General features: G+C 60.1%; 1 protein-coding gene across 6 annotated transcripts; it reads left to right on the forward strand.

Moving 5' to 3' along the window:
• The first annotated feature begins 22 nt into the window (after positions 1–22).
• IL12RB1 (interleukin 12 receptor subunit beta 1) lies at positions 23–4,509 on the forward strand. 6 transcript variants are annotated; one of them, XM_017743894.1, is made up of 10 exons: positions 23–651; positions 1,040–1,157; positions 1,237–1,406; positions 1,489–1,640; positions 2,132–2,174; positions 2,337–2,447; positions 2,531–2,914; positions 3,007–3,583; positions 3,677–3,820; positions 3,957–4,509. In XM_017743894.1, the coding sequence occupies exons 1-10, from the start codon at positions 606–608 to the stop codon at positions 4,408–4,410; spliced, it is 2,199 nt and encodes a 732-aa protein (XP_017599383.1). In that variant the 5' UTR covers positions 23–605; the 3' UTR covers positions 4,411–4,509. The 6 variants fall into 6 exon arrangements, with proteins under 6 accessions (XP_017599383.1, XP_017599381.1, XP_017599379.1 ...); XM_017743895.1 differs by lacking the exon at positions 23–651 and having other exon boundaries at positions 855–1,640; positions 3,007–3,177; positions 3,257–3,358; ... (1 more) ...; positions 3,957–4,053; positions 4,134–4,509; XM_017743893.1 differs by lacking the exon at positions 23–651 and having other exon boundaries at positions 855–1,640; positions 3,007–3,177; positions 3,257–3,358; ... (1 more) ...; positions 3,957–4,053; positions 4,134–4,509.
• The last annotated feature ends 4,513 nt before the right edge of the window (positions 4,510–9,022 follow it).

Raw genomic sequence — 9,022 nt, forward strand, 5'->3', positions numbered from 1 at the left:
CCCGCCCCGTCACACGGCTCTGGCGTCCCGGTGCCGCCGCGCTCTCCCGCCTCACTGGGGCTTTGTTCTCGCGGCGCAGGGAATGAGTGGCTCTGGGGACAAGCACAACAGACCCCCCCCCAAAAAAAAATACCCAGAGAACCCCAACCTCGGAGCAGCCGCTGGAGGTGCACCCAGTTACGGGCAGAGGTCCAGAAACACGCTGTGTGCATAGAAAAAAAACACAACCAAAAACCCCAAGACTCATCTTTCGCTTACTTTGCGCTTCTCGCTGTGCCGGAGCACGTGGCGCGGCCGGGACATGCGGTGCAGCCGCGGGGCAGGGGTGGCCTCATCCCGGCAGCCGTGCCGGCAAAAAAAAGGGGGATATTTTGGTTGCTTTCTCTTTTGCTTTTGGTAAAAGTGGGGCACGCACTCACGTCTGGGGCTCTGCCCTGCGTGGGAACGGCGCACTCTGAGCAGAAGAGGAAACCCAAGCGCGGGAAGCCGAGCTGAGCACAGGGACTGCCGCCACGCCCGAGGGGGCTCCCGTGGTGTGCGGGGGAATTGGGAGCCAGGAAGGGCAGCGGAGCCCCGGATCCGGTGTGGGACATCCCGGGTGGGCGATGCTGGGGTGGCTGCTGGCAGCGCTGGCGGCGCTGGCGCAGGGCGGTAAGTGCTCTTGCGGTGCTGCGAGATGAGAGATAACTTCAGAAGACTTTCAATGAATGATTCGGGGACGATAAGACTTGGGGAGCTCCCGGAGAGAGATGGAGATACTCACCCAAAACCACAGGGACGGAGTAAAGACGGTGAATCCCCTCTGGCAGCGGTCAGGAGTTTTGGCGAGTGGCACCAGCCAGCGCTGCCTCACTGGGGAGGGGGAACACAGGGGGTTTGGGGTGAGAGTCGCCACCCAAGTCGCGCCAGCTGGGGTGCAGCTGCTCTGATTCCCCATTTGAGCAACACGGCAAGCAGGCAGCAGCCACCCCACTGCTCCCTCCATGCACGGGATGGAGTTTGGCATGCGGGAGCCTCCAGCCACTGCCCTGTCCCGCAGGCACCGTCGCAGCCCACGGAGTCTCCTGCTGGAAGAAATGCAACACCCCCAAGCTTTTCCGCTGCTCCTGGCCACCCCTCGGTCCCGCCGGCAGCACCTTCTACACCCTGAACTTCTGGTGAGTTGGGCAGCGCGGCGGGGAGAGGGAACCCAGGGGATGTGTCCCAAATCCCACCTTGTGCCCGCTCCCTCCCCAGCTTTGAGAAACAAAACCTGTGCCGCCACCTTAAGGTGGGCACGGCGACCAGCTATAGACCCCCGCATCGCGAAGTGTACATCTTCGAGAACACCACGGCCTGGGTGGAGGCACGCTGGGGGGACCAGGTCCACAGGACCCCCAACCACACCCTTTACCTCGACAAGGCTGGTGAGTGCCCCCGGGACCTGGCTGGCAGCCAGCACCAGCACTAGGAACAGCCAGACCACCCAAAACCGCCTCATCTTTCCAGTCAAACTGGATCCACTTCCTAGTGGAATGTCCTTCTCCAAGACTGGTGGCCAGCTGAGGGTGAGGGTGCCACAGCCACAGTGCCAGGGCATGGAGCAGCCGCCACAGCGGGAGGCTCGCTTCTGGAGGGTGGGAGACAGCAGCTGGACACAGGTAAAAGTGCTGTTTGCTGGAGCTGGCAGCAACTGACAGGACAGTCAGGAGCATCACGACAGCCCAGGGAGTGTGGGGGCCCAGTGATGTCACTGTCCCCCCCCCAAACCCAGCTGTGTCCCATCTGTTTCTCTGCGTTATCAACTCTGCCTTGTCCTCTGGCCATGGGATCCTGCTGCTGCCCATAACAGGATCAGGCCATGATTCTCAGGGATTACACAGACAAAACCCCAGATTATACTAATGACGACAACGGATCAAATCCGGATGCTTGTCCCCAGAGGAGCTCTCAGAGCTGGGGACCCCCCACCCCTTTCAATTGCTGCCAGGAGGGTCCCAGCATTGAGGGGGCCCCCTGGCCACCATGTCCTCTCCATTCCTTTTGGGTCTCCCAGCCCCTAGGATATTTGGGGATCACAGGGCAGCACTGCTGTCCCAGTAAAATACTGGTTTTACTGGGTGGGTGTCTCCATCCCCGGTTGTCTCTGCAGGTGACATGTGAAACTGTGATGGTGACAGGTGAAGATGACTCAGGTTGGTTTGTCCTGTGGGAGTGTTGGGGACAAGCATCTCCCAGGGGTGCTCCCATATCCTGGTGGGGTGCTCTGCCCTGTGCTCCCTGCCCAGCACCCCATGATGGCCAAAAGCTGGGGAAAAGAGGGGTCACCCCCACCTGACCCTGCCATCCCTCTCTAGTGACCTGTGCCCTGGGGGTAAACGGCACCTTCGTGGTCCAGCTCCGGCACAAGCCTCACCACTGGAGCAGCTACTGGAGTGACTGGAGCAGCAACATCTCTGTTCCCGAGGGTGAGGAACAGGAGAGGAGCCTGGTGAGATCCCAACAGCTCTCAAAAACATTGATAGCTCAGTCAGGTTTGCTCCTCCTGCAGAAATCCTGGCAAGCCCAGTGCTGAGCCATCAACTGGGCAAACTGGGGAGAGATGGGCAGCGGGTGCTGAGGCTGAGCTGGCAGGTACAGTGGCGTCCCTGGGGGCCCTCCCGGGTGTCCGCCACCATTTCATGCCCCGAGTCACCCCCTTTTCCTCCCCAGCCAGTCCTCAAGGAGCAAAGGAATGTCACCTACAAGCTGGACGTCCGCATGTTGGCTTGTGGCTGTGCAGAGTCAGATGAGAAGGACACTGTGCTGGGCTGGGAGGTGACAGAGCACAACCTCACCCTCTCCGGGGCTGAATATGAAATCCTGCTGACCGCGGTCAACGCCGCGGGGCCGGGGCCAGCGCAGCAGCTCCGCGTGCCGGCAGAGCAGCGCGCAGGTACCCGCCCCTCTAGGAGTGCCGAGCTCCCCTGGCAGCCCTCAGGGCGTTGTTTTTTCCGGCTACCCTGAATATCCCCCGTTTCCTCCCAGATCTCAGCTTCAAGGAGATCAGCGTGGCCGGCAGCACCGTCACTGTGCAGTGGGAAGCTCCGGTCGCTGGCAGCACCTTCTGCTTCGAGCAGCAGACACCGCCAGAGCCCCCGAAACAGGGCGTCTGCATCCGGCAGGAATTCCCTGCCAACAGCATCCAGCTGGAGAGAGGCAGGGAGCGCCCCAAGCCCCCCGCTGTTCCCCCACCCGGGGTCAGAGGGTCTAACCAGCACCCCCGGTTCCTCCTCAGGATCGCTGGCAGCGCCGGGCTGTCACCGCCTCGCCGTGCACGGCTGGGACGAGAAGCGGGGCTGGGCCACCTTCGCCCTGTGGCACCACTACGCCAGCAACGGTGCGTGTGGGAGCTGTGCATCCGCACCTGGTTTCACTCCAGAAGGGGCGTTCCTGAAATAATCCCCCGGTTTTTTGCGCACAGACTCGCTGGCCGTGCCCATCAACATCAGCGCCGCAGACGCCGCCGTTGTCCTCCAGTGGAAACCGTCCCCACGAGCCGCCTGTCCCGGCGCGCTGGCCAAGTACCGCATCTGCCACGCGGCCGAGGGGGACAACGTGACCTGTGAGTGGGACACCTCGATCCCCGTGGGGCAGGAGGAGGGTGCTGCCCGCAGGCAGCTGCCAGCTTGCCCCACACTCGGTTTTGTTTGCCCAGACAGCGAAGTGGATGCCACGGCATCAAACTACACCCTCCAAAACCTCCAGCCTGGCACAGCCCACAGGGTGGGTGTCTGGGAGGTGACAGAGGACAGCGAGGGGACCTGCAGAGCTTGGTGGCACTTCCAGACCAAGGCGCTGGGTAATGGTTGAGACCCCGTGCTCTCCCCACTCCCCATGGGGTGCTCTCTCCACTGTGTGCTCGCCCTCACCCCAAAACGTCTCCTGTGTCCCTGTTGGGGGCAGGAACGCCACCACCCAGCCATGTCCATCCTCAGGTCCCCAGGGAGCAGCGTGGAGAGGCAACCTGAAGTACCTGGGCATCCCGCTTGGTCTCCCCGTCGCAGCTGCCATCTACTACCTGAGCAAAAGGAGGTGACAGAGCACCCTCGTCCCCAAAGCCGCTCAGGCCACCCCATCACTGCCCACCCCCTCACCAACCACTCCCTTCCCAGGGCTTGCCGCCTCCTCTTCCCACCTCTTCCCAAGCCCGTGGGCACCAAAGCCATCCAGTTCTCTGCCGGCGAGATGAGCCAGGTGAGGTGTAAGGTGCAGGAGGGGCCAGATCCCACAGCCCCAAACGCCCATGCGCAGCCCTGGCACGGGACGTTCCACCCCAAACCCACCCAACCCTTAGAAACCACTCCCTTCCCAGGGCTTGCCGCCTCCTCTTCCCACCTCTTCCCAAGCCCGTGGGCACCAAAGCCATCCAGTTCTCTGCCGGCGAGATGAGCCAGGTGAGGTGTAAGGTGCAGGAGGGGCCAGATCCCACAGCCCCAAACGCCCATGCGCAGCCCTGGCACGGGACGTTCCACCCCAAACCCACCCAACCCTTAGGGCCAGCCCCGGACAGGCCTCCTGGAGCCCTCGGAGAGGTTCAACCCAGCCGAGCTGCTGCTGCCGGAGGCGGATACCCGCGACGAGAGGAGGAAGAGGAGGAAGAGGAGGAAGAGGAGGAAGAGGAGGAAGAGGAGGAAGAGGAGGAAGAGGAGGAAGAGGAGGAAGAGGAGGAAGAGGAGGAAGAGGAGGAAGAGGAGGAAGAGGAGGAAGAGGAGGAAGAGGAGGAAGAGGAGGAAGAGGAGGAAGAGGAGGAAGAGGAGGAAGAGGAGGAAGAGGAGGAAGAGGAGGAAGAGGAGGAAGAGGAGGGAAGGCAGGGGCTGCACCAGCCTCTGATCCCCATTGCCCTGCTCATCTCTGACAAACCCATCATCATCAGGGATGAGGAAGGATGGGATCCCTCGCCGGAGAAGTCGGTGCCGTAGCCATGACCAAGGCTGGAGCAGCGGGGATGGACGGCAGGAGGGGGACGGGGGTGTCCCATGGAATGCGGAGTGTCTGTGTGCCATGCTGAGTGCCAGCCCGTGGCTTCACGGTCACACCGGCACTTTCAGGGGGGTTTCTGGTTTCCAGGGCACGGAAGGCGACCCCTCTGGGTGCAGCGTTGCGCCGGGACAGGTTTTGGCCACGCGATTCCCAGCCTCAACCTTTCACCGGCGATAAAACCCGAGCTAAGGCGGCTGCAGAGTCTGGCCAGGACCGAGGGTATTTCCATGCCTGGATTGGGAGGAGAGGCAGAGCTTCATCCCAGCCGGCTGCTACCCCTGGAACAAATATCCTGGCGGGGACACAAAAAGCCCCAGCACCAAACACCTGCAAAAAAAAAAAAAAGTTCAAAAAGAAAGAAAGAAAGAAAGGAAAAAAAGAACAACCAGATTTAAAAAATAAACACAAACATTAAAAAGATTAAAATAACTGCACAAAGCAGCAGGGCTGAGATGGTTTTTCCTCGCCTGCCCCGGGCAGATTACAGCAAGGATTTAGAGCCGAGGTTCAATCCACGGCGCTGTGGAGGACGCAGCCAGGCAGCCGGCCCGGGGGTGATCCATGAGGGCCCCCCCAGCCCCTTCCCGTGGGGCCACGCCGCCGTCTCGGGCCTTATCTGGGACAGAATTAGAGATGAAAAGCAATTTGTGGTTTTCTCTGCCTGGCGCGGTGGTTTTTATTTGCTGAGAGGGCAAAAAAGAATCTTAAAAACCAAAAAGCTGCGTGAGGTTAGCAACACGGGGAAATCCAGGTGCACAGCCACGATGTCTCAGCCATTGACACTCGGCCTCCTCGCTGCTGCTCTTGGCTCCACTCACGTTTTGCAAAGTATTTCGCTCAAACTGCGCTCGCAGCAGCGGCACCCGCGGGCGGAAACCGCGGCGGTGCCGAGCGGAGACACCGCTCCAGGGCGGCACCTTCACCCAGACCTCGGCCAGGGACGGCTGCGGTGGGATTTATGGCCATTCCCCGCGCTCCAGGGATGAGGTGGCTGCCGTGGTGTCGCTCCCAGACACCAGGCTGGGGGTCTCACCCAGCTGGGTTCGTGCAGGACCCCCATCACCGGTGCCGTCCCACCGCCGTCCGGCACCGCGCGTCCAGCCCGGCTCAGCTGCTGGTGGAGCCACGAGGTGGCACCAGCCCCACGTCCCCACGGCGATTCCCAACCTCTTGGCAGAGCAAATCTATCGCTGCCTCCCTGCATGTGAGAGGAGTGTGCGTCGGGAGTGTGTCAGGCCCCTGTGCCCGGCAGCTTTGCTCCTCCAGCCCCCCAAATCCCTGGGGATCGACTGGAGGGGGAATATCCGGCATCCTGACACGCAGAAACCCAGCGCAGAGATCAGACTTAGGGAATTTGTTGGGTTTTGGGCGATGCCAGGCTCACTTCAGAGCACACCAGGCACATGTGGAGGAAGTATCTGGTTACGGGCGTGGAGGCACACTCGGGTTTCAGCCCCAGCCCCTGTTTACAGCTGGTTTTTGGGGTCAGAGCGATGATGAGGGAAAGCTCTGAGGGTCACTCTGAGGGTCACAGCTCAGCACGGTTGGGTAGCAGCAGTAAACACATGGTCCGGCTCGGGGCCAGCGCTGATGCCAGTTAATCATTCCAGCCCATGGAACGAGTTCACAGCAGGACAGCCAGGCCTGGCCGCTGCATTAAAAACACCCTGGGCAGGCAGGGGACATGAGACCCCCCTCACTGCCCCCATGGGGTCACTCCCCAGGGATCCATCCCACCCATGGTGCCACTCACATCCCCCCTGACGCCTTCAGGGATGGCCTTGTCGCCACCGATGGCTCTGTCCCCACCAATGGCCCCGTGCATTTTTCCCCACACCTGTCCCGAGTTGGCCAGTGCTCTGCCAGGAACACTGCGCCATGTGAAGCCCATGGACATGCTGGGGAAAATTAATCAAGCCAGGCTTGCCAATTAGTGTGAGTGAGCAACTCAGGGCTTGCTAATTAGTTTAAATTTCGCAGGACTGGTTCCCAAATGAGTCCCCAGGCGCCACGCTGAGCTTGGTGACCCAAGGACAGCCGCTAGGCCAGCTTTTGCAGCCACAATGTGACCTTCCCTACTCCTCTGTCCCAGCACAGCACCCAGACGTGCCACAGGGCATTGGTTATGCCTGGCAAGAGCCACTGCCACCCACAGCCTGAGGACAACTCATTACACCCAGCAGGGGACTCCTTCCAGGACAGCTCTGGGATAAGCAGCCAAAATCCCTCCCAGCAGGGAAGATAAAGGTCAGCCCAGTGCCATTATGATCCCAAAGTCATCCCATGGGGTCCCCTGTTCACACCCAGTGGTGCCAGCACTGCCCACACACCACCAGTGACAATGCCATTTGCTGGCACAAGTGTGGAGCACCCCTGCCCTCAAGGGAAAAACCCCTACTCTCCCTATTCTCACAGGGTCCCAGTGCTGTGTCCCCAAAAGCAAATGGCACTGGGGATGTGCACATGGATTGACCTGGCTCCGCTTGCTCTTGTGGAGTGGAAAATTCAGCACTCCATCCCAAGGAAGCAGGTGGGGCAGCCAGAAGGAGCTGCAGGGAGGTGCCGGCAGCCTGGGGATTTGCTCTTGGCTCCCTGATTTGACAGAATCATTAAGGTTGGAAAAGCCCTCTAAGATCATCGAGCCCAACCACTAATCCAGCACTGCCAAGCCCACTGCTAACCCATGTCCCCAAGTGCCACAGCCACACAGCATTTGCATCCCTCCAGGGCTGGCGACTCCACCACTGCCCAGGGCAGCCTGTGCCAGTGCTTGACAACCATTTCCATGAAGAAATTTTTCCTGATATCCAACCTAAACCTCCCCTGGTGCGACTTGAAGCCATTTCTTCTTGATTTTGGGGATGTGAGCTCAGAGATAAAACATAAAATAGTGGCTATGGCCCCATCAGTATCAGCTCTTGGGGGGTCCAAGCCCCTGCAGAAGGAAAAGTCCATCCCTGCAGGTCCAGACTGATATTTTCACACCAGATTAAGGTGTTTTGCTCCCAGATTGAGAAGTCTAACCTGCTTCCCGGCCTCGGGGAAACAGCCCTGCAGAGCCACAGCCTGGCTTTAACACGGGCAGAGGAGAAGGTCACAACTCTGCAATCCCCTCCCTCATTCATCCATCCCTTTCCCAGCCCATTCCCTCATCTGTACATCCCTCACCCAACCCTTTCCCCGCACCCAGCACCATTTCCTGCTCCCTAAACCCCATCCCAGAGAAGAGCTGATGCCAGCAGGAAGTTTGAGCCCAGCCCGACCACCAGCCGTGGCCAGGAGCAGGATTATTTGCTGGGCAAAAAGCCATCGCTGCCACCACCTCCTCAATGCCACCTGCTGCCAGGCAGATTGGGTGACTTAATCCCTAGGCAAACAAACTGATCCCTGGGATTTTTTTTTTATTATTATATTTTAAGCAGAATTCAAGGGCTGCAGACAGCTCATCTCATCCACCCCCCCAAGCACTGCAAAGCCCCCGTGGGCAGGATACCTGGTGGTTCCTGTGGTAGGAAACCCCTGCAGCTGGGGAACTGGGGCTTTTCCTCCCTAAAAAAAGCTTCTGGGATTCTTCTCCCCCCTCCCCCCAGAAAAAAGCCCCAAGCATTGCTGGTACAGGCATCCCAGCGGGGAAGGGGCTGCAGGGCCCACAGATGGACAGATGGACACATGGACAGAGAGCCGCCGGCCACAGCTGGGCTCAGCTTGTTTTGAAAGTCACGGGTGTTTCAGCGCCGGCGTTTTGCAACCATTCGGTGTCACAACAACAACAACAACTCGGTTCTACTTCTCAAACAGGCCCCGAGGCCGCCCCGGCTCTTTCCTGCTCACGTCAGCTGCAACAGCCTCACCCGGGCCAGGGCTATTTCCAAACCCGGCCACGGAAAAGGACTTGAAGCAGCAGCGAAAGTGAATATTTCCTATTTTTTCCCCACCAGGAGGGGCTCGGAGCAGCCCTGGGGGTGGCACTGGATGCTCAGATCACTGCAAACCCCCGCCGGGGCGCTGCGAGCCCCAGCAT

This window comes from Corvus brachyrhynchos, unplaced genomic scaffold (genome assembly GCF_000691975.1).
Source record: "Corvus brachyrhynchos isolate BGI_N302 unplaced genomic scaffold, ASM69197v1 scaffold219, whole genome shotgun sequence".
NCBI lineage: Eukaryota > Metazoa > Chordata > Aves > Passeriformes > Corvidae > Corvus > Corvus brachyrhynchos.

Excerpts from the sequence above, each read along its gene's own strand:
- IL12RB1 (XM_017743890.1), top strand. The coding sequence starts at position 984 with ATGCACGGGATGGAGTTTGGCATGCGGGAGCCTCCAGCCACTGCCCTG. Across the intron at positions 2,448-2,530 it reads CAACATCTCTGTTCCCGAGG|AAATCCTGGCAAGCCCAGTG; the intron begins GTGAGGAACAGG and ends CTCCTCCTGCAG. Across the intron at positions 2,915-3,006 it reads GCCGGCAGAGCAGCGCGCAG|ATCTCAGCTTCAAGGAGATC; the intron begins GTACCCGCCCCT and ends GTTTCCTCCCAG.